Here is a 24,560-nt window from a genome sequence, read left to right as displayed (position 1 = left end):
TACATGCAGTACACATGGTTTGATGTTGGGACCCCAGTTATTTATAACTTAATTGAGATAGATAAATAACCAAATTGTCAAGTAATTAGGAAGGTTTTTGCAGTATACTGATGAAGAAAGACATAGCGAAAAAAGGCAAACAAGCTTTTGGTTGCAGTGGCAGGGTATACGTCAGAGGACTCTCTGGTCGCTGTTGCATTGGTGTTGTAATTCATATTCTCATAGATTTGCTGCAGCCAATTGCAGAGAATGTAATAGACTGTGTTGTCTTGAGGAACATAAGGATTGTATGGATACTGCCCCCTGTGGATGAAAAAAAAAAACACCCAACCAGGGAATCCTTTTGTACAACAGTTTGGATAAATGCTTGGGAACACTGCACTTGAGAGGGTCCAAACTAAATGGCAAGCCAAATGATCACTTAGAGACATCTCGAAGTGCGTTTTAAGATATCTTGAAATGTTTAGAGATATATATTAAATTAATTTGAGATATCTGTAAATAAACTGTTTGGAAGATATCTGAATTTAGAGATATCTTTAAATGAACAGGAAGTTATTTTGTGGTGTATTAAAATTATTTAGAGATAACTCTAAAGGAACAATAATGTATTTAGACATATCTTAAAATGATTTAGAGATATCTCTGAATAAACAATTAGTCATTTTCAGATATCTTAAATTTAATGTCAGATATCTGAAAATGATTTAAAGATATCTGAAAATGCATTTTAGATCTCTTATTTAAAGCTGTGTTTAAAGATATCTGAAAATAATTGAGATATCTCTAAATGCATCTTAGATGTCTTAAAATGATTTAGACTAGATATCTTCAAATATTTAACAATATCTCTAAATGATAATTTGACTTGCCATACAAACCATGATACAGTGCAAAAAATATTTGTATAATGTGTGTAATGGTTGAACAGTGTGACACCTAATCCAATACATGCAAATTCAGTTTTGTTTGGACATTTTTGCTTTTTTGTATTCCAATAGGCAGCACGAGAATGTAGTAAATACAACTGAAGGGGAAATAATTAATATTTGAAATGTTATGATAACCTTGGTAAAATATTTGGGTACTACACAGATGCTAAACATTTAATTCAAGCCGTATACAATGTACCATAAAATAGATTTGCACATTCTTCTTTATTATATGATTTAAGTCTGAAATAGGACAGTAAAATAAAATTTTAAAAAATGCATCCGTTACACATAAACATAGATGTCGAGTCAAATCTAAATACATCAGTATAAGAACGTCGCTCAGACTGTACCCGTAAGGGTTAAAGCAAGGCTTGGGAGCAGATTTATGCGTTACGCCCTCTGCAGTGCCTTGATACAGGTGTTGTGGATTTGATTGGTTGAATGGGCTGTCCTCTGCTGAAAGCCGGCAGAGCGAGATTATCAGACAGTGCTCTGCAGAGAGTAAGAGGAGAGATACACTCAAATGCGACAGCACTGAGGTGTTATTAACACATAAAGCTAAATATATCTGAAAGCGTTATCTCACCACACTACGGGCATATGTATATTTAAAAGGCCGTCGACAACTTTATTCACAGTTCAAATAAAAGGATGTTGTTTTTTTGTTTTGTTTTCTCTCTCCCCACCCAAGTAAAATTTGAATATCTGCAGCAGCAAAGACTCACAGACTAAAACACGTTCGATGAGTGGAAACTGAGTGGAAACGACAACTGTCAATGAAAATTACCTGGAAAGTTCCTGCGTGTTGACTGCCGCGCAGAAAGGCGTTGTGTTATGAGAGAAGTTGGAAGCAAAAACACGATTTGCTCCAATGCTGCAATACTGGAAGTAACATTGAATATTTAAACGTCTACCTGAGAAACATTATTAAGTCCTGATGGTTTTTATTTTCCTATTCATCCTGTATGTGGAGGAACTTGCTTAGCTTGCTGACCAGCGTTGGATGCACTGAGTGAGAGAGAAATGGCTCTCTTGCATTTTTTAGGAAAGAGGACACATTTGAGGACAGCTTTTTCTGTATTGCAGTTTACCTTTACATTGGCTATATATTTGGTAAGTTAAACCATGCAGTTTAAATAATTAACAACGGAAACGGAAGGTTGCGCATATATATATATATATATATATATATATATATATATATATATATATATATATATATATATATATATATATATATAATGTGTGTGTGTGTGTTTCAGAGTTGTTTTCAACCATGTGATGTAGACATTGCAAATCATTAATTTAATAACTAAACAATACATTTTAAAACATCACAATTCATTGAGATTTTCGTTGGTTTTAATATTAAAAATATATTCTGTTCCCAATATATACCAGTGTGCCAGTGAGACAGTGCAAGTCAGACATGAAGATGACAATAGCGATAGGTCTCTCTGTCAGTCCAACCTGTTGGAGTTCCTAGAATTGGCACAAAGTACTGGTGAGTACCTATGCACACGAGTTTTGGAGTCTTCTCTGGGTTTGGTCTTTTTCCCGTTGAGCTTGTACCATAGTCTACAACATTAACGCTATTCTTCTATAGGTTTATTTAAATTACAAATCATGTCAACCGGTGCTTCTGTAATGGAGCTTTGCGCTATAGCATGTGACAACACAACAGAGTTTCTACCACAACAAGCAAACACACATTGTAAATTCCCCAGTACATATCCAGTGCTTTAGCATACATTCTGTAGGTCGCTGATCCCATCTAGCTGTAATATTGCAATTCAGAAGAAAGGCGCTAGATTAATTTACATGTTTACTTGGTTTTCATACGGAACCAGGGTCTCTTGGATGCCGAGCAGGTACACAGAAGCATAATATATTGTTTCAGATTCTTTGTATTTCAAAACCAATTGCTTAGTACAATTATTTAAATCCATACGTTACGAGGCAGGTAAACGTGCATCAATCCCTGAAATACAGTTCGGCGAGTGAAGCATCCACGCATGTGATACAGATGCAGCGCAGGGTGTTCGCTCACTTAGGGAAAACGACCTAACAGAGCGAGAATGTGTTCAGATCTCCTGGCAGGTTTTGGCACCTTAAAATGCCTACACATGGGAGTCGATTCATGTTTTGGGGATTTCAAATGCACTACACATTTACAGTGCAGAATATTTATAATTAAAGCCAACTACTAGGCAGTTTATGACGAATTGTATAAATGTGTTGAAATGGTAACCTTGGAAGAATATACGATTGTATCACTTGCAGCAGGAGGGTCAAAAAGAGAATACACGACTGTTTTGATGTGTATCGGCAACAATGAAGACAACTTCTTTAATGAACCTATTAGCTGTATTATTAGGAGGCTTGTCTTAATGCTGCCTGCTTCTCACTACGTCTCCTAACATTTGTCGGTTAACAAATTGACTAGTCTTCACATAGTGTGCTGCTGAATGATTACAGCAGAGATATTTAACTCATTACAACTAGTGTGCCATCTAGCGTCTTGAAGACCTTGGACCATAACAACGACATAGTACTGTACTTGACAGAGGTAATTAATTCCTTGTGTTTTGAATCGTTTAATCCAATGGTGTGCTGTTGTGGATTAAACTATCAGAACTTGTTTCTGGAGTAGCTGTTTGTGTGTGTGTGTGTAAAATCATTTTTAATTACTTTGTTCTCTGTGGTTTGAGCTGGACTAAAAGAAGTAGATTTTCAAAGTTCGATGCAGTTTTAAAACACAGCAGCAAGAAGTGGCTGTTTGATAATTACAGTGGAGCAATTCATGTAGTTCAGTACAAATGCATGTTTGTGGTAATTTATTTCTTAGCATCATTATATTGCCCAGTTTGGTTAAAATGTAAAGTTACAATATATAAGCTTATGTTTTGTTTTATTATTATTATTATTATTATTATTATTATTATTATTATTATTATTATTTTTTATTATTATTATTATTATTATTGCGTTTTTTTCTATAAAGATATTACAGAACATCGTAAAGTCAACATATAAAGTTATTACACAACAAAGAAAAGCAGTAAATATTTTGGGAAAGAAGTCCCAATTGTTTCTTGTCTAAAGAGTAAGTAGTGGGTTTCTGAAAAATAGCGTCCGACATTTCCACATTTTGGTACAACTGTTTAAATAACCTACCTGTAATTTTTATTTTCACTGTTAACATCCTCACAACTTTTTACACATATAACTGTAAAGTATTCTAGCCTTTCAGGGAAAAAACAAACAGGAAGCAGGAGACTACAATAAGATCTCATTCAGATGTTTATTCAGGACACCACAACACAGCCCTTAGCTCCTAAATAGAGATCCTTCCCATACCATGATACTGATAATCCATGAAAGAAGCACCATTTGAACAATTTATGTGTGTCCTGCAGTTCAATTTACCCTCAATCTGTGCCCTACTATAGCAGTATTGTTTTGCTACATTTACGCGCTGGTTAAGCATCACCATGAAGGGAGCTTGTAGATAACTGTCATTTCAGAGAAATTAATATTTTCAGTATTATGGAGATCCCATTTAGGGATATTGGCTTCATACTTCGTACATAACTATTTTATCATTCTCAAGGTCAAGTTCGATCTTGGACATTGTACAGGAAAAAATGATCCTTTCATGTCTGTAGTTTTCTACTGTATGCCACATAGTTTTCATTAATGTCTATATTAATTACACAGATTCCCTATTTCCATAATAAGTTAACTTAATTCTTACTAGCTGTTCATTAGAGATGCTTACATTATGCCCCTGGGGATGCTCTGTTTTAGTTTACAACCCCTCCTCCATTTCTATCTATTTGCTACGTTTCAAGAACTGAAAGCACAAGTTTAATTATATTGGATAAAATGCATGTGTGTGTGTGATGATTGAGTATTAATCTTGCAAACAATATTTTATTCATTTCTAGGGAGCAGTCCACTTTTGATGAAAATGTTAACTAAAACTCTTGTTTGATGTGTGCCCTGCTTGTGACGTGAACTTTGACCTTACAAATATGTTGTAGGCTGTAAGCTAAAAACATTTTCATGCTACTCATTGAGCTTTATCGTCTTCGTACTTGACAGATGCTTAAAGTGATCCTAATTCTATGTTATTGGTGCTCCACAGAATATGAAATTGTAGCTCCATATGAAGTCGACCACAAAGGGAAATACATCTCTCACGCAGTCGCCCATCACCACAGAAGGAAAAGATCCATTCAGAACAGGACAGAGCAGTCTGTTCATTTCAGACTACATGGCTTAGGGCAGGACTTTCATTTAGAACTTCAGTCTTCAGGTAGCTTGTTTGCACCTGGTTTTACAATACAGACACTGGGAAAGAGTGGGACTACATTTGTGGAGACTTACCAGCATGAAGACCTTTGCTTTTATCAGGGGTCGTTAAGATCGAAGATCAACTCTTCAGTAGCAATTTCTACATGTAAAGGCATGGTGAGTAAATTTGCCAAAGGAATGTGAAACAAAAAACAAGAAAAATAAAAATATGCTTTTGTAAAGATACATGCAACCAACATTTTAGTTGGTTTGAAAAGTTTCATGATATATATGATGAAGGATATATTTTCATCCTGATCAAGTTGGAGAAAAAAGGCATAATACCACAGTAGTGACATCAAAAAGTGATAATTCCTCTAGAGGAAAATATACTTGAACTTTGACCCATTCGACTCAATTCAATTCAATTCAAACACAACATGTCTCTTATTCAATCACTCGACAACACCCACAGTACAGACATGTTCATTAATGATCAACAAAATGAGAATACATTTAAAAAAAAAAAAAAAGCTGGTACATTCGTATTTCTGAGAAACTGGAGATTGAGGTCTGGAGGTTTCTGTGACAGTTTATAAATTGCTTGACCTTCGGTCCCGTAATTTCTGACATCACAGAAACCCTAGATGGAATTATTTTCCTGCAACTCACTGAAGCCCATCTATATATATATATATATATATATATATATATATATATATATATATATATATATATATATATATATATATATATATATATACGGTTTGATATACACCAAACTACCTGTGGATAATATAGTGAACAGTTTCACCCATCCGTACATAGTAAACTTTAAACAAAAAAAGTTCAGTAATGACTTAAATCCATAGTCAATTTGGATCAGACTCTGCTATCCAAGGGCATTTTTCTTTAATTTATGTATGTCCAGCAGGTGACGATTGTGTAAGTGATAGTTCTGAGTGTACCCACTAAATCAGTGCAGGCACAGAAGGTCCTCATAATCGCACAGTACCTGAAAGGGTCAGTTTATAACATCTAAAGTTTCGGAATTTGTATTTTATTACAAATGTAATGTTGTTCAGTGAGGCTGAATTTGGGTAGAGTAGAGGTACTAGAGCAATTGAAATTAAGCCTAAAGGTAAGTTTATTCTAACCTGAGTAGGATTACTCAGTAGGATGCTATGAGTGTAGGATACAAGTTTGCTGAGGATTGGTGCACAATCAAGACATAGATAAACATATTCAATGCATAAGGGTAACCATTGTGAGGAACCCAAAAAGATGATTAACATAACATAAACAAATATATATATATATATATATATATATATATATATATATATATATATATATATATATATATATATATATATATTTCTGATGTTTTAGGTTGACTTAGGAAATTAAAACCTGACATATTGATGGGGTTCCTGGTCAACAGTGGCATAAAATGAATGAGAACTTTGACATTTACGCACCTGAAAAGTGTTTTTACTGTCTAGTCTCTTGGGGTGGTGGGCACATTTGCTGTGGACTGTCGCCAAATTGTGAATTTCTCCTAGACAAGAGGTCAAAAGGTGCTTTTGATGCTGATGTTCAGAATGTAAGGCTGTTATGTAAATACAGTAAGATGATATCCTGTGGTTTTTAGGAGCTCAGACAAAATAGAAGGACAACACAAAACCCCTTCACTGCACAAAAAAAACACACCACCAGCAATAACACCAACAAGATGTCCATCAATGTAAAGAAATAAAAAATATATATTGTAAAGATCTAAGGATGTTGCACACAATTGATCCAAGCTGTTTATAGCTTACTATGTGATATTCCTGGATTGGAGAGAAGCTGAGGGTCCCAGCTGGAGGTCATTAAGACATTAAGAATATAAAGTCATTAATTCCTACTGACTTTTGAAGAGCCAAGACATGTGAATAATGCCATGTTGTTAAGGCCTGGGCATAAATTCACTTTGAATAGAGAACTTCTGGCAGAAGCTAAGGCATCCAGCCTTGCTTTAATCCCAACAGGGATTTAAGAGTTACTGTTTTTTGTAAAAGAAAATATTGGACTAAAATGCAAAAATAGGAGGATGGACTGGTTTATTAGTAAAACATGGTTGAGAAAAATCCACTGAAACAACTTTTTTCCTGATAAAAGTTGCACTTCACAAAAAGTGTCAAAATCCCTGTCAATTTGGGTTTGATATGTACATCTATGACCAAAAGATTTTTAGGATTCAGATATAATTAAAAACAAAAAAATATATGAACGTAATTTAGATCTTTTTTTAACATCATGTAATCAAAAAAACTACAAAACGGTATCGCAGAAGTCTACTGGAAGCCATAATAGTAGTACAATATTTCATGTTGATTTTGAAATGTCACATTTTTCAATTTGTCAGTTTTTCATTAAGTACATGGAAAACGACAAAGCAGAAGGTAATTCAATAAGCTAACGTAACATTATTTAGCAGGTTTCGTTCGACTTTATGAAGCAAAATGATTTAATTCTATAGGGTGATGCAAGCCTTTTGGCCATATTGGTTTAACATGTGTTTGCATATGATTTGATTTGATGACCCAAGATTACTGTTTAGTTTGCCATTTTAGAACAGATACACACCATTTCCATTTTGACAGTTTAAAACGGTATGAAATGATAATTTTAAACACAAAATGATTGTGTAAGTAGCAAAAAAATGTGATATGCATCTGCAACAGAAAGATACAAAAGTCCCCTACTCCTAGGATGTTTTTAATTTGATATATAATACTCTTGAGCAGTCCATTGAATTACAGTAAAGTGTAAGTTGATTGGATTTGATTAAATCTGTTATTTTTCATTACACTTCTGATTGGTTGTAGTTGCAGCTATCTCACAGTTTTTAACACTTCTGAAGATGTAGATTATATTAACCTTTCAATGCTAAAAAAGTAACTATTTTCCAAATTGCGACTCATTCAAGCCAGTGTCAACCTCAAGCAACAGAAGATGCCAAGCTACTGAACTCTGAAGGTGAGGCCAAGCCTTGAAAATCTCTTTGAGCTCCTGACCATTAGGGATTACTCAAGAGCGATGAGACAAACTGTCCCCAGATGAATTTTCTTAACCAACAAGCTTCACTGTTGAATAGTTCAACTTTCTTATATTCCAAGCTTCCCCAAGTCACTTGATGACTTATTTAAAAATAAAATTAAAAAAAAGATCTTTTAATGATGTTTGATGGGTTTGAAGATGAGTTTGTGTGTATGAATGGACACAATATTTCATAAAAGTATCCCTTACTGAACAAGGTTTAGGGTATAAAATACAACACATTATTTTCCCTAGCTTTCTCTTAGAGAGAGAGAGAGAGAGAGAGAGAGAGAGAGAGAGAGAGAGACACACACACACAGACAGACAGACAGAGAGACAGTGCTTAGAAAAGTCTACACTCCATTTCAAAATGTTCACCTTTTGTTGTCTTATAGCCTGGAATTTAAATTAATTAAAATATGTTTTTTTTTTTTTTTTCATTTATCTACACATCCTAACCCACAACTTCCAAGTGAAAAAAATATTCCAGAAATTTGTAGAAAATTAATTAAAAATAAAAACTGAAATAGCTTGGTTGGATAAGTGTCCACCCCCCCTTGTAATATCAATCCTAAATTAGCTCAGGTATAACCAATCACCTTCAAAATCACACACACCAAGCTAAGTGGCCTTCACCTGTGTTAAATTGTAGTGATTCACATGATTTCAGGATAAACTCAGCAGTTCCTGTAGGTTCCCTTTGCTGGGTAGTGCATTTCAAAGCAAAGACTCAACCATGAGCACCAAGGTGCTTTCAAAAGAACTCCGGACAAAGTTGTTGAAAGGCACAGATCAAGGGATGGGTATAAAAAAATATCAAAGGCCTTATATATCCCTTGGAGCATGGTCAAGATGATTATTAAGAAGAGGAAGGTGTATGGCACCACCAAGACACTGCCTAGATCAGGTCATCCCTCCAAACTGGATGACCAAGCAAGAAGGAGACTGATCAGAGAGGCTACCAAGAGGGCATTGGCAACTTTGCAAGAGCTACAGGCTTTTATGGCCAAGACTGGTCAAAGTGTGCATGTGATAACAATATCCCAAACAATCCGCAAATCTGGCCTGAATGGTAGGGTGGCAAGAAAAGAAGCCATTACTCAAGAAAGCCTATCTTGAATCCCATTTGAAGTATGCAAAAAACACTCAGGAGATTCTGTAGCCATGTGGCAAAACATTTTGTGGTCTGACAAAACTAAAATGGAACTTTTTGGCCTAAATGCAAAGCGTTGTTTGGCGCAAACCCAGCACAATGCATCACCCAAAGAACACCATCCCTACTGTGAAGCATGGTGGTGGCAGTATCATTTTATAAGGATGTTTCTCATCGGCAGGGACTGGGGCACTTAAGATAGAAGGGAAAATGAATGGAGCAAAGTACAAAGAAGTCCTTGAGGAAAACCTGCTGCCTCTGCGAGAAAGCTGAAGCTGGGATGGATGTTCACCTTTCAGCATGACAACGACTCAAAGCACACAGCCAAAGCTACACTGGAGTGGCTAAGGAACAATAAGTTAAATGTCCTTGAGTGGTCCAGTCAGAGCCCTGACCTAAATCCAATCGAAAATTTGTGGCATGACTTGAAGATTGCTGTCCATCACCGCTCCCCAAGGAACTTGACAGAGCTTGAACAGTTTCTTAAAGAACATCATGTAATCAAAATATGTTCAAATATTGCCAAATCTAGGTGTGCAAAGTTGGTAGAGACCTATCCCAATAGACTCACAGCTGTAATTGCTGCCAAAGGTGCTTCCACCAAGTATTAACTCAGGGGGGTGGAGACTTATCCATTTATGATCTTTCAGTTTTATATTTTTAATATATAATTTTTTTCTCAGTAAAAACTTTTTTTCCCCTTAACAGTGTGGAGTATGGTGTGTAGATAAGTGGAAAAAAATCCTCATTTAAATGCATGAAAGAAACTCTGAGGCACTGACACAACAAAATGTGAAAAAAAATTCAAGGGGGTGTAGACAGATGTTACAGATGCATATTCAAGCATAAATACATTGTGTCATAACTACTAGGAGTTTAATAAATAAGTTGGAGAGGTTTCTTTATACTGCCTTCTAACCTCATATCCAAATGATTCAGCAGCACAGAGGCAAAAGACTGGATTTAGGGTTGCAGTCCTCTGAGCCACTGGTTCCTGAGGAACAGCTGCTAAACATTAACTGTAAGACTGTGTTGCCCAGTTTGTGCAGCTAAGGTTTAGGAGCCAGATCCCAGCATCAGGTCTCATCCCTGTCACTGATTTCTAATAGTATTTTACAACTGAGAGTAAGCTACTTACCCATCCGCTTTAAACCTTACAGATATAAGATTAATACAAATGTTGTCCGCACATTGATAGTAATACCTGCCACCCCACCCCCACTCACACACCCACCCACAAAGCATGACTTCTTATCTGAATAAACCTACAGCATATATATTTGTATTACTGCTCACATCCTTTAGCCCCTGTCCCAATTGAAAATCATATGTGTCATTCTGAGGTTTACATAGAATTGGCAGACAGGATCAATTGGGAAAACTACCATGATCCCGTCCTAGAATTTCAGCCTCAGCTTAAAATGATCTTGGGATTCCCATTCAAGCTGTATAAAACTAGTCACTGTCAGCTGAATGTTTAACATGCTGGCACCCCTTTTGATGACCTATAAATAGGTGCCATAGTAAACTTTATTGCACTCCAGCAGGTGTTTTTTTTTTATTTTTGTTAAATGCTCATTTAAAAAGAATGCAGCGCCAGTGAGTAGTAGAATAAAATAGAATTGCATATTCCCAAGCAGTGCAGTTTTTTCTTTGGTAAATATTTTAGTCATACATTTTAATTTTGCTCTGGTGTTGTCTTGTTTATTTAATTTAAAAAAAATGTAAATGCATTTTTTGTGCTTTGTTTTTGTATGTAGCGCTTATGACAGCACTGGAAACTAAAACATGGAAAAACCTGATCAGGTGGTAGAAGTAGCCATGCATAACGTTAGTGTGACGCCAGGCTCACTTTACTGGAGCTTTAATTGCTTAGCTATCAGCTTACCACAGTTTGGTTCTACATCACAATCATCAATCATACTTTGAGAACATATTGCATAGTACATATCTGCCCTTACTCATGTTCCGCTGCTGTCAGATATGCAGATCTAAAAATAAAAAAAAATAAAAAAGTTTGAATACATTTTGGAATTTTGTAATGGCACCAGATGTTGCCTGGGTGTCTTATGGTTAATCAGGCATGGGACAGATAAAGGAAACCAAAAAAAAAGTATTTACTCATTAGTAAAAACATAAATCCATGTAGCTTGCTTACTGTACCAAAAACCTGTTTTAGGTGGATGTTTTAACATCTTTTTACATTGTATAAATCGGTTAAGACGTTTCCCAAACGACTAGATGAGTTCACAGCGGGATCAAAAGTAACGTGTTACTAGGTATTTCTTGTGGTTTAAATTGGCAGGATAGAAAAACACTCAGACTTGCAGGCCAAGTTCAAACAGGGTAAACCAGGTGTTTTTTAGGAATTAGTATGCACTGCCAGTCTACTGTAACACATGTAATACTTGTAACTTTTTTTTTTCTTTTTACTTTTAAAAACCTACAGTCATATAGGGGTTATTTTATACAAGCTGTGGTACAGGTGCTACTATGTGAGGCCCTGCATTAGGCAGCATATAGTATGCCACAAGTCTATGGTGTTGAAATGTGTAAAATAAGCCACACAGGAATTAGAGCAATGCTTATTTAATATGAAACTCATCACCCGCTAAAGCATATTTATTTTATGGCCCAATTTTCTTTTCCTAGTTGACAAAGTTCTGTAACGCCATAAGCTTTTTCTTATGCTGTAGTTAGCTGTATTATTAGGCATTGTTAGGTACCCTGTGCTGTTTCTTTTGTAATGATTGCTTTGAATTTATGTACATGTTTAAGGCATTCCGTAATAATATTGATTTCATATATATATATATATATATATATATATATATATATATATATATATATATATATATATATCAATATATATATATATCCGAAATTTTTTGAAATATATATACCAGCCACCAAACAAAAAAAAAATACTGTGCCACCAGTCTTGTAGTAATTTTTACCTATGTTGAAATGTGCAGTTATATTAAAGAATTCAAGTTTTCCCTTGATTTCTTATGTAAGGAAGAACAATTATTTTGAGAAAATAAGAAGAAGAAGAAGAAGAATAGTAATAATAATAATATGACCCATGATTTTAATGATAAACTGTGTGAGTGTGTGTCTGTGTGTGCGTGTGTGTGTGGTTTTTAAACACTGGTCATTCTAGCTAAAGTGTTATTCGTTCACCTTCAGAGACACAACTCAAAATGTTGCACTCATTGTCTTATACATACAACAACTCCTACTCGGAAACCCTAAGAAGAAGAAGAAGAAGAACAAGAACAATGTATCATTAACCACAAATGAAGGAAACTCTTACCCAGGATTGGGTCCACCTTAACTGGAATGACTCATTGTGGAGTACAAAACCAAACAATGACAAAAAAAGTGGTGGTACGCAAGGTATAAAAAATAGGAATTATAGTATGTATGAACATTGACAAATGGAGGGGAGTTTCTTCTGTAAAGAGAATAATGTAGTTCCCATCATTGATATTGAACTACAGAATTCAGGGGAATAAACAACAAAAAAAAACAATAATCACCAGGTGCATTGATTTTAAAGATGTGTGTAATACAGTGAATGCTTAGGTTTAGCTAGTGTTTGATCACTCTAATAAAGAAACCTCAAGTCTGCATGATGTCTAGATCCTTGAAAGCTTTACCATAATGTCTCCACTATTTCGACTGTCTCGGTTAAACCTCAAGAAATACATTACTGCACTGAAAAAATAAGAAATCGATTCTTTTGTTTGCATTGGCTTTTCTTTGCATTGCAATCAGGGATATACATTGCATTACATGTCATTACCAAGGCACATTTTAAGCCAGTGTTTCCTGCCACAGTGCTGTAAATTCACTTCTGTACAGGATAAGTGTGTTTTGCAAGAATCTTGATTAAACACTGATATAAACGCAACTTTTGTATCAGTTTTGTATGATAGTGTACAATGCATGAGGAACATACTGTACTGGTGAACTAACAAATGTCTAGTTTGGGCAATATCCATTCGTACCACTGAAGTCTGTCACAGCGTTGCTTTGTGACATGACATTGTTTTACTACACCAAAAGCATTATTTGAAGAGAGATGTTTTAGGTGATGATAATATTGCAATAGTCAGTTAATATAATTTTTTTTTTTTCTAGTCAGGTTTAATAAGGACACGGGATGCAGACTATTTTCTGAAGCCTGTACCTCAGCACCTTGCACTTAAAGAGAACTTTACAGCTCCTACCAGCCACCAGCCTCACATCCTTTACAAGAGGTCCACAGACAGCCAGAGGCACTTAGTAGACAATGAGGTTATAATTGCTAGAAGACCTAAAGCCATGGGATACTACAGTGAAGAGCCTCGTCGCCAACATCCACACAACAACTACAAGCATGGGCAGCTGCAGAAGCAACATTTCTGTGGAAGGCGCAAGAAATGTATGTAAGAGAATTCTTATGTTTTCCAAGTACAATGTAGAGCATTACAACAGTTAAGGAAAGGACAAGGAGTTAGCGTGTAAAATGAACAGGCACTTTTATTCATAATACACACAGGCAGGAACCACACTGACACAAATAGAGACATAACACAACCAATGGGAACTTACACACTCAGTCCACATTCCAGAGGCCCCACCCCCCTGTTCCTGCTGCAGCTGCTGTCTCTGACTGCGCTGCTGTGAACAGTGCTGCTGCTAATCTGTTACAATATTAATCTTAACTAGTGTATTTTTATTCAATTCACGTTGTATATCATTTTCTGTTTGCCATCACATCCTGGTGACTCTTTAAAACTCTTAGTATAGAGACTCCCTGTGGCCTCAATAGAGCTCTCAAACATGTCTCCTCTCCCAGTACAGCTGGTACATCAGAATTTAAACATGAACCTGTCCACCAGCAACACCCTGCCTCTCTTGGATGTAGTAAATACCACATTTGTTCTGCAGCATGTGCTATTTCTTGCTGATATATTTCTTATATTCACTAAAGGCACATGGTTGAAGGAGAACAGGTAACGGTTACGCTGGTGTTAAGATAAATATATTCTGTATAAGCTTGGCCAGTTATTCTCTTGTAAAGGCCAAACCCGGCACATGAGGTTAACATTGGTGCAAGTCCTGCATGGCTTTCCTGCTCTTGTTTGTCAACCAGCAACCAGTTTTTGTTTGACAGCTTTAAAAAGCAAAACACTTCTTTGTGTGAAGCAACTGCCCAAAATCGGAGTCCTGCATCTTGATTCCCTTAGTTACAGTAGTTTCTAAAAGGCTGAGAACATCCCTTTCATGTGGGCATCCTTTTCTTCATAGGGCACAGGTTACTTCAAAATAATCGTTGTTATAAGTTTGGTTATCTAATTCAAAACAATACATGATCACTGATAGTACGCATAGAGCTGAAAACTGCAAGTAAGCAACAGTCATAAATACATTTTACAATGAAATACATCATCACAAGTCACTTAAATGTTTTGAATATGATTCTTTTAACCTAAAACTGACCTTGGTGAATTAGCCTTGCTTAATTGTTATAACAGAAAATCAAGCACCCACAGCATCACATTTGGTTAACAACCATTGGCTTCTGTGGCATGTCTTCTGCAGCATGTGACAGAGGTAGCAGCAGAGGAACTGTGAAACCCTTCCTCCCCCAAACGTTTGCCGAATGTATTTGTGATACTCTATATCTCTGGCTGTGCTTTGCTTACCAAGTAAAACTGTCAATCGGCTAGATACCAAAATGAAAAATCGAATCTTGGCTCCTGCCTTTTCCTTAAGTATTTGTGATACTTAATATAATTTTTTTTTTTTTTTTTTTTAGAAAAGGGATTTGTAACAAAATCAATTATGAAAAAACCTTAGAACTAGACTGTCACTATCATGATAGTTATGTAGCTATGTGACTTAAGTCAGCTTCACCAAGACCGACTCTTCTATCCCACTCCTGCTCACTAATACATAGAGAGCCTAGTGGAAAGGCAGATCTCTAATTGGTTGAATGCATCTAAGCCCTTCACCCAAGATGGAGAGTACCCTTCTCAACCTGCTATAGTTTATACCCTGCCCCTGCTCACAATTGGTTAACAATGGACTTTTACCCTAGGAAGAGCATACCTTTCTCAACAGCAAGCTAGCAAGGTAAAACTGTGTTATTGGATTTAAAGCACTGCCCCTGTCTTTTTTTTCTTTACTTGTTTTTCAACAGGATTATATGCTTTGTATAGTATGTATATTGTGTAACATCTTCAACTCTGTCTTGTAAATCAGATATGCCTAAACCTCCAGAGGAGGACGTCTACATTTTGCCAGATGAATATGCATACCTGTCCAGAAGCAAACGGACAGTCATATTCAAGTCCCAGAGAAACAAGAAGCTGAATGTGGAGACCCTGGTGGTGGTGGATAGAAAGATGATGCAGAATCACGGAAATGAAAATATAACTACATATGTTCTGACTATACTAAACATGGTAAGTGTCTAAGTTCCCTTTCAAGTACAAAATGTAACCATTACCGAATGGGTATTTACCTCCTAAACACCCGAATCCTGAATATTGTATACTAAAACAGAGCCTTTGAGCTTCTGACGCAGTCGTGAACCTGCCCCCGAGGGATCAAAAGGACTGTGGCTTGAGTCGCTTCTTCCCAGGGGTCACAGCATCTTAAGTCGGCTGACTTTGTGCTCTCCCCCCAGGCTGCATAGCTCCAGCTGGAGTTTATTTTATTTTTTGTTTTTTTGTTTTATATATATATATATATATATATATATATATATATATATATATATATATATATATATATATATATATATATATATTTTTTTTTTTTTCATTGTTTTTTGTTTTATTTCTGTTTTACAGATATTGCATGCAGGCCTGTCTGTAACTTGGTGAGTGACACGCATACAGTAAGAGTAACTGCTGGGCTCAGCAGAGCAGTGCAAGAACCAGACACTGACTTCAGATTTTTGTTGGTGTATCACAACCACAGTGACTCAATGCTGCTTTGGTGAACAGCTATTAAAAAGCATCACCACCACTTTATTCTGACAAGCAGGCTTCCCTCAGTCTCGTGTTGGTACCGACTGAGTGGTTTTGGAGTGGCTTTTACTGTACATTGCCTGTGTATTGCACCCGTGGCAACTGCGACCAGGTGGATGTGTACCGCTGGAACCAAGGTCACCGACCACTCCTGACCCGGTACCGAACCAGGACCGAGGTACCTCACTGTACGAGTACCAGTATCAACCCGGTGCTAATGTCACCAAACCAACCCCGTTCGAACACGATACCGTCCCTGTACTGAAGTCACCAAATCGGTACTGCTCTGTACCGGCCTGATGCTAAAGTCACCAAACCGGTACAGAAATGACCTGTTCTGGGTTAAACCCTGTGAGATCCAAGGCCAATCTGCCTACGGAGGACAAGGATGACATGTGCTCTTCATGCCTGGGCCAGAACATGCCAAGGAGGTGCTAGCTAACTGCAGTTTCTGCTAGTTTCATGCCCATGAGATGAGGTTGTCCCGCAACTCTAAAGAGTGCTCGGCGTTTGATCTTTGCACAGCGCTCTTCTCCTTCACCCGCTTGTAGAGAGGTTGCTGCGTCCTCACCCCATGACTGCGCTAATGGAGAGCAAACGACGCTTCCAGGAAAGTAGCCCACATTCTTCATCATCCTCCTCAAGCTCTGCCTTTCCCTCCCCTCGTCCCAGAAGAGGAAGAAGGGTAGCTGTTCCAGGTGATCGGCAGACTCGGAGCAGGTGGAGAAAATATGGGCAGCTGTTTCCCCATCAGGGAACAGTCCTTGCGCACCTGCTACAGATGTGCTCGCCGCTACCAGGTACATCTGCCCCTCTGGGGTCTCACAGGGCTACAAGCGCAGATTCGCCATAGGAGGATATTCTGTCCATCAGCGATTCTGAGGAGGCGGGCAATGAGGAGCTGATGTTAAAGTCTGAGGATGTGGAGTCTGACAGCATGTCTCCAGCGGTAAAGCTCTCCCTGTTGGCAAAGCTTATGGCGCTGCTCAGGAGGGCCACTGCAACTTAGCAGGGGAGACAAGGCAATCCTTCTTTGATGCCTCTTCCATAATGCCCCCAGTTAATTTGGATTTCTTCCATGAAATACAATCCTCCTGGGACCATCTGGAAACAGCTCCTGCTGTTTTCCAGTCGATGGACACCCTATACAGGGTTCAAGATGTGGAAAAACTGGGCCTGGCCCATTTCCTGCCGATTATTCCCCATACCTTTACTAGGTTCTACAGACTGAATGTTGTGCATCCTCAGAACCTTGGTTTTGGAACTAGAGTGTTATGGGTGGCTTCCCAGTCAACCCTTACAACACAGGTGTAGAGGTGAAATTCTCCCTTAATTTTTTCACCGTAGCTACTTGTTACTTGGGTTCCTAGTGGTAACTCATAAGGCCGCTTTTGGCTTACCCTTGTAGCATTCTAGTAGTTCTGCAATGTTGCCCTTGCGACTGCTTTGGTACACTCCCCTATTAGGTAATCGTTACATTTCATACTTGAAAGGGAATGTTAGGTTATTATCATAACCCTGGCTCCTTGAAATAGAAATGTAACATTAACACTTAGTGGTCCATTTACTGAGCGCTTGTCAGGCACGTCAGGTCCAATTTATTTTCACACACGCTGTTTATTTTACACTTGCTGTTTAAAATAATTATTTTTCAGAGTAAAACAGGTTTAAAAGGTACTGCATAGCAAGGACACCCAGTACTGCATCCCCAGCCAAACCCCACCCCTTGTTCGCTGTATTTTTCAAATACATGGTCGTGCATACTGATAAATCCTCTCCTGATCACTCGTTTTATCACCAAACTCCTCAATAATGCAATCCTAGTCATTATTTTATTACTATAACATCTCAAAAAGCTCTGCAAATGTCTGTGATATTCTTTTAGCACTGGATGAGGAAGCAGCTATCTCCTTTGTTTGTGTCCATGTTATCTCTGTGGTGCAGAGGCTATGTGTATTGCTCAGATATGCCCCTTCTTTTGGCTTCTCTCAGCTCCTATCAGTCTCACTTGGCCAATAAAAGGTTTTCTTGTTTTTTTCCGGAGAAAAAACGACTAGACCTGTGCTTGATGTCTTTTTGATGATGTCGGGCAGGGAAAATTGTAATGTCGGACCTGGTCCGACATAGGACTGCAAAGGGTTAACCTCTGAGGTTGCATCCGTGATTGCAGCAGGCTTGAAGGAAAAATGGTGCTGAGATCGTTGAGCGCAGTCCTTTTGATCCCTTGGGGGTGGGGTCACGACTGTGTCACAGGCTGCGTCAAGGATACAAAGGATTTGGGCCTTTCAGAGGTAAATACCCATTCGGTAATGTTTACAAATCTACAATCAGCACTCGTGTATCCAACCCTATACAATTTTGACTTCAGTGACAGTTAAACAAGTGTGACGAATATCTGAATTTTGGCCCATTCCAGCCCTTGTCTGTTTTTTCAAGGAACACAAAAAAGATGTCAAAAATACATAGCTGAAAGGACTGTGTTTTAAAATATAGAACATTTTCAACAGAGGAAGTATTTTCCAGAAGAGTCGACTGTGGACACATGGACTATAATGCGGTACATACTTTTAAATTCGGTATGTATTGTAGCAGTATGTAAAATTCCCCATTAACGACCCAACAGCAAAATTAAATCTAAATGTTACCCTGTCACAGAATTGCGTAAAACGTAAAAGGCAATGCAGTTTAGCAAAAGATAAAAAAAAAAAAAACAAGTTTCTACAATAAAACAGTATCCAAAGTCAGTATTCAAAATTGCAGACTGTAGTGCTTGATAAGGCAGTAATGTCATATTGCAAATAGATATATATATATATATATATATATATATATATATATATATAAGATACAAGTACCCTAACTAAAAAAAATTAAGGGCTGTAAAACGCGCGCTGATTATCTGGTTGTAACTCTGGGTGTAACAAAGTGCCCGCCCCTGTGTATATTATCTGTTATGTGTTGCGTGTGGTGTGTTTAAATGTTGGTGTATAGACATTGGTACACGGGATATAAACGGGTCTGTGTAACACGAGTGTTTAAAAATGTATATGTGTATTTAGGCACGAGGATTGCACAGCACTTCACGTGCAAGTAAAATGTAGTAATATGTGAGCACGGGAATTGCACTTTATTAATTCACGTGCTGGGATTCAAGTGAATAATTAATTGGTAATTGAATCCCAGCACAATAGTATATATAGATGCACGTTGTCACATACTGGTGGTTGGGTGTTCGGTGAGCGGAGAACGGGATTGGAGACGGAGGAAATTAGTAGTAGTAGTCTGTTTTCGTTTGTCTATTTATTTTGGCGTAGAGTGCCGTGTCCTGTGTTTTTCGTGTTTGTGTAAACCTTTTATTTTGTAATAAACCGGCGCCAACAGGCGTCTTCATCATTTCATTTCATCGTCTTTGTATATTTCATTCCCTTTCCTGGTTCTGACGCCGCCCACTTCGGCCGTCTCTGTGACACGTGGTGTCCTGCGTGGGATAACAGCGCCTCCAAGCGTCAGACCAGGAGAGGTGTTTTGTCAAAAAAAAAAAAAAAAAAATTTAACAAAAAAAAAACAAAAAAAAAAAAAAAACCACAGCAACAACAACAAAAAAAAATAAAACATGGAAGGCTGGGACTGGAGAGATGGCTGCCAGGACCTGGAGGAGTTCCTCGGTGGTCTGGAGGACCAGGGCTGGTGCCTTGCCTGTGGGGAGTTTGGGCACCCGGTGGTGCGCTGCCCCTACCAGGAAGGAGAGGAGGAACTGCCGCAGGAGAGGAAGGTGAGGAGGTGGCAGAGAAGGGGAAAGGGGAAGAGGAAGGCAGAGGTCCCACCACTGTCTCCACAGCAGCACCAGTCTCCTGCAAGGGAGGAAGAGCCGCACCAGTCCCCTGCAAGTGAGGGAGAGCCGCACCAGTCCCCTGTATCAAGGGGAGACTACACACCGCTCCCACCTCCACCACCAGGAGACTACACACCGCTCCTACCTCCATGGGCAGGAGCAGAGCAGCAGGAGCTGCCTCTGCCTCCGCCACCTCCACCGGCAGGCGCAGAGCAGCAGGAGCTGCCTCTGCCTCCGCCACCTCCACCGGCAGGGGGAGAGCAGCAGGAGCTGCCTCTGCCTCCGCCACCTCCACCGGCAGGAGCAGAGCAGCAGGAGCTGCCTCTGCCTCCGCCACCTCCACCGGCAGGAGCGGAGAGCAGCAGGAGCTGCCTCTGCCTCCGCCACCTCCACCGGCAGGGGGAGAGCAGCAGGATGCCTCTGCCTCCGCCACCTCCACCGGCAGGGGGAGAGCAGCAGGAGCTGCCTCTGCCTCCGCCACCTCCACCGGCAGGGGGAGAGCAGCAGGAGCTGCCTGCTGCCTCCCTGTCCACCAGCAGAGGGTGAATGCCTGCTGGGTCCCTGTCCACCAGCAGAGGGTGAATGCCTGCTGGTATCCCTGTCCACCAGCAGAGGGTGAATGCCTGCTGGTATCACTTCCCCCACCAGCAGAGGGTGAATGCCTGCTGGGTCCCTGTCCACCAGCAGAGGGTGAATGCCTGCTGGGTCCCTGTCTACCAGCAGAGGGTGAATGCCTGCTGGTATCACTTTCCCCACCATCACGAGGAGAGGAGCTGGAGCTTCCTCTGCCTCCACCTCCATCAGGGGGAGAGGAGCAGGAGCTGCCTCTCCCTTCACCAGAAGGACCAGGACTAGATGCTGGCGGTCCTCAGCAGCCCTTGCATAGGCTGCTGAGGGAAGCACGGGGAAGAACCTCCCGGCTGCAGTGGCCGAAAAGAGGGCCAACACCCGCACCCCAGCTTGTCCTGACTGCCAGCCTCGCTTCGCCCAAGGATGCCAGCCTCGCTTCGCCCAAGGATGCCAGCCTCGCTTCGCCCAAGGATGCCAGCCTCGCTTCGCCCAAGGATGCCAGCCTCGCTTCGCCCAAGGATGCCAGCCTCGCTTCGCCCAAGGATGCCAGCCTCGCTTCGCCCAAGGATGCCAGCCTCGCTTCGCCCAAGGATGCCTGCTCTGCATCGCCTGGGGTTGCCCGCCGCTCTGCATCGCCTGGGGTTGCCCGCCGCTCTGCATCGCCTGGGGTTGCCCGCCGCTCTGCATCGCCTGGGGTTGCCCGCCGCTCTGCATCGCCTGGGGTTGCCCGCCGCTCTGCATCGCCTGGGGTTGCCCGCCGCTCTGCATCGCCTGGGGTTGCCCGCCGCTCTGCATCGCCTGGGGTTGCCCGCCGCTCCGCATCACAGCCGGAAGTACTGTGGCCGGAACCCCACGAAGGGGAGCTGCCGGCCACGAAGAAGGGGGAGGAGGTCTGGAGACCGCCAACCCCAGCAGCAGTTTCGCTGCCGGAGAAGGGAGGTCTGGAGACCGCCAACCCCAGCAGCAGTTTCGCTGCCGGAGAAGGGGGAGGAGGTCTGGAGACCGCCAACCCCAGCAGCAGTTTCGCTGCCGGAGGACAGGAGGTCTGGAGACCGCCAACCCCAGCAGCAGTTTCGCTGCCGGAGAAGGGGGAGGAGGTCTGGAGACAGCCAACCCCAGCAGCAGTTTCGCTGCCGGAGAAGGGGGAGGAGGTCTGGAGACCGCCAACCCCAGCAGCAGTTTCTCCGCCGGAGATCGTGGGGGAGGTCCGGAGACCTGCTCCCTCTGCAGTTTCTTCCCTGCAGGAAGAACGGTGGTTGAAGCCCCACCAAGGGGAGCTGCCGGCGCCGAAGGAGGGGGAAGGTCAGGAGACCACACCCCAAGCAGCCTTTCCGCTGCTAGGACTACCCTGGCAGGAGAATGCTACCCTGCTGACAGCATTACGACCTGTGGGCCCCTGGAAGCCTCTGGTCCTGGCCAAGGACTTTGGGCGGGACTTTTGGGCTTTTAAGGGGGGAGGTGGCCATTGAGGCCATGTGTGCTTTGCACAGGGGGGGTATATGTAACAAAGTGCCCGCCCCTGTGTATATTATCTGTTATGTGTTGCGTGTGGTGTGTTTAAATGTTGGTGTATAGACATTGGTACACGGGATATAAACGGGTCTGTGTAACACGAGTGTTTAAAAATGTATATTTGTATTTAGGCACGAGGATTGCACAGCACTTCACGTGCAAGTAAAATGTAGTAATATGTGAGCACGGGGAATTGCACTTTATTAATTCACGTGCTGGGATTCAAGTGAATAATTAATTGGTAATTGAATCCCAGCACAATATTATATATAGATGCACGTTGGCACATACTGGTTTTGGGTGTTCGGTGAGCGGAGAACGGGATTGGAGACGGAGGAAATTAGTAGTAGTAGTCTGTTTTCGTTTGTCTATTTATTTTGGCGTAGAGTGCCGTGTCCTGTGTTTTTCGTGTTTGTGTAAACCTTTTATTTTGTAATAAACCGGCGCCAACAGGCGTCTTCATCATTTCATTTCATCCGTCCTGTGTTTTGTATATTTCATTACCTTTCCTGGTTCTGACGCCGCCCACTTCGGCCGTCTCTGTGACACGTGGTATTGCCTATATAGACTCACGACTGACTATTTCGGGGAACCAGGGTTATGATAATAACCTAACGTTTTATAGGTTTGGTACTCACATGAAGTTAATACAACTCAGTTATAATATCTACATGACAGAAACCTTTGCTTGAATGTTTTAAAACAGAAACTTTGAAAAGTATCACAAAAAGGTAAGACAAAAGTTGATCAAAAGATTAAGCTGCCATTTAAAGATTAGAGGAGCTGCAGATTCATTCAAATCAAGCCCTGATGCTATTTCATTGCACTTTGTTTGCAAGCATTACAGGTGCTTTGAGAAACAAATCATACCGGCACTGCTGGATCCAAACATGGGCATTGTGATACTTATTTGATACTGGTGGTGAGACAAGGTAAACAGGCTCCTTGTAAAACAGCTGATCCTGGCTTTATGACACCTCGTCTAGCCATGCTGGTACTGTCATCTGAGTGTTGAGTACAGTGGCCCTCTTTTAAATATCCCTCTAAATACTTCAACGATCAAAACATTTCACCACTCGAGATGAGCAATCAAAATAGCAGTAGATTACAAGGGTAGCACTGAAAAAGTCAGTCTGTGTGGGTATATTTAATACCTTGTGGGTCACCAAGAAAGCTGTGTGGGTCATTTAACATGGCAGACAGAGTATAAATAAACCCATTTACACAGCACTGCTGTGCAGAAAAGGTAAATAAAGTTGCAGACTAGGAAATGATACTTGTCTCCTGCCAGTGAAATCCAATAACTCTTATACAAGGGCAGTTTAGAAGTAGGTAAAATACAGACCTAGACACAAGTGTTTTACATTTCCAGCTAACTAAAGGCCCAGTGTTTATGAACGTTATCTGGAAAATCACCAGGGATGTGCAAGTAGTGGGTTTGTTAAAGATTTACAATGGAAAATCTTTGACAAACTTACTGTTTCAGGATTGTAAGCCCCAAGTGTTACCGTCATGGTAATTTTTATACTGCCATCTACCTTGCCATCTACTTTATTAAACATGTCAAACAGTAATAATTGATGATTAATAACATATCTTTGAATAATAAACAGATAACAAATGCAACACTGAAAATTATGAAGGTATACAACATTGCTTTATGTTAAAAATGCATAGGGAAGTTGATGAGGAGTCATACCAGACTACTCAAAGTAGACAGAGAGGTGAGAAAACTGGAAAAACTAGCAATGTTTTAACAGGGCTGACATTTTGAGAACAGAATTTTGGGAATCAAATTCTCAAGACTGTTGAGGTTTTTTTTTTTTTTTTTTTTCCTGTTGGCCATGTTATCGGAAATGTTTTTTAGAAATGCAATACATATTCTTCAAAGGCAAGGCATAAGCAACCCATCCATGATTGAATTATGTTTAACCTGTTCTTTCTGTAAGGTGTCTGCACTGTTCAAAGATGGAACAATAGGAGGAAACATAAATATTGCAATTGTGGGCCTCATACTTTTGGAAGACGATCAGGTATGTGTGTATGTATTCCAAATAATGTACCTGGATACTAACTTTGTTTTTAAGGAGAGGGGTAATTGCCCAACAAGGCAGAATTATATTCTTTGTGAGAACCCAAAGGTTCTT

The 24,560-nt window shown here is 40.0% G+C and overlaps 1 protein-coding gene across 1 annotated transcript in view; it reads left to right on the top strand.

Annotated features, from left to right (window-relative positions):
* The first annotated feature begins 1,459 nt into the window (after positions 1 to 1,459).
* LOC121312861 (A disintegrin and metalloproteinase with thrombospondin motifs 16-like) overlaps positions 1,460 to 24,560 on the top strand; it is a 72,599-nt gene continuing 49,498 nt past the window's right edge. The window contains exons 1-6 of the mRNA XM_041244713.1: positions 1,460 to 2,048; positions 2,337 to 2,439; positions 5,086 to 5,411; positions 13,618 to 13,900; positions 15,727 to 15,929; positions 24,363 to 24,446. Coding sequence (XP_041100647.1) covers positions 1,959 to 2,048; positions 2,337 to 2,439; positions 5,086 to 5,411; positions 13,618 to 13,900; positions 15,727 to 15,929; positions 24,363 to 24,446 — 1,089 coding nt within the window. The 5' untranslated portion in view covers positions 1,460 to 1,958. The remainder of the gene's footprint in view (positions 2,049 to 2,336; positions 2,440 to 5,085; positions 5,412 to 13,617; positions 13,901 to 15,726; positions 15,930 to 24,362; positions 24,447 to 24,560) is intronic.

Source organism: Polyodon spathula, chromosome 3 (genome assembly GCF_017654505.1).
Source record: "Polyodon spathula isolate WHYD16114869_AA chromosome 3, ASM1765450v1, whole genome shotgun sequence".
Classification (NCBI taxonomy): Eukaryota; Metazoa; Chordata; class Actinopteri; order Acipenseriformes; family Polyodontidae; genus Polyodon; species Polyodon spathula.
Note: the sequence above shows the minus strand (reverse complement) of the source record. Positions and strands in the feature narration are given on the sequence as shown.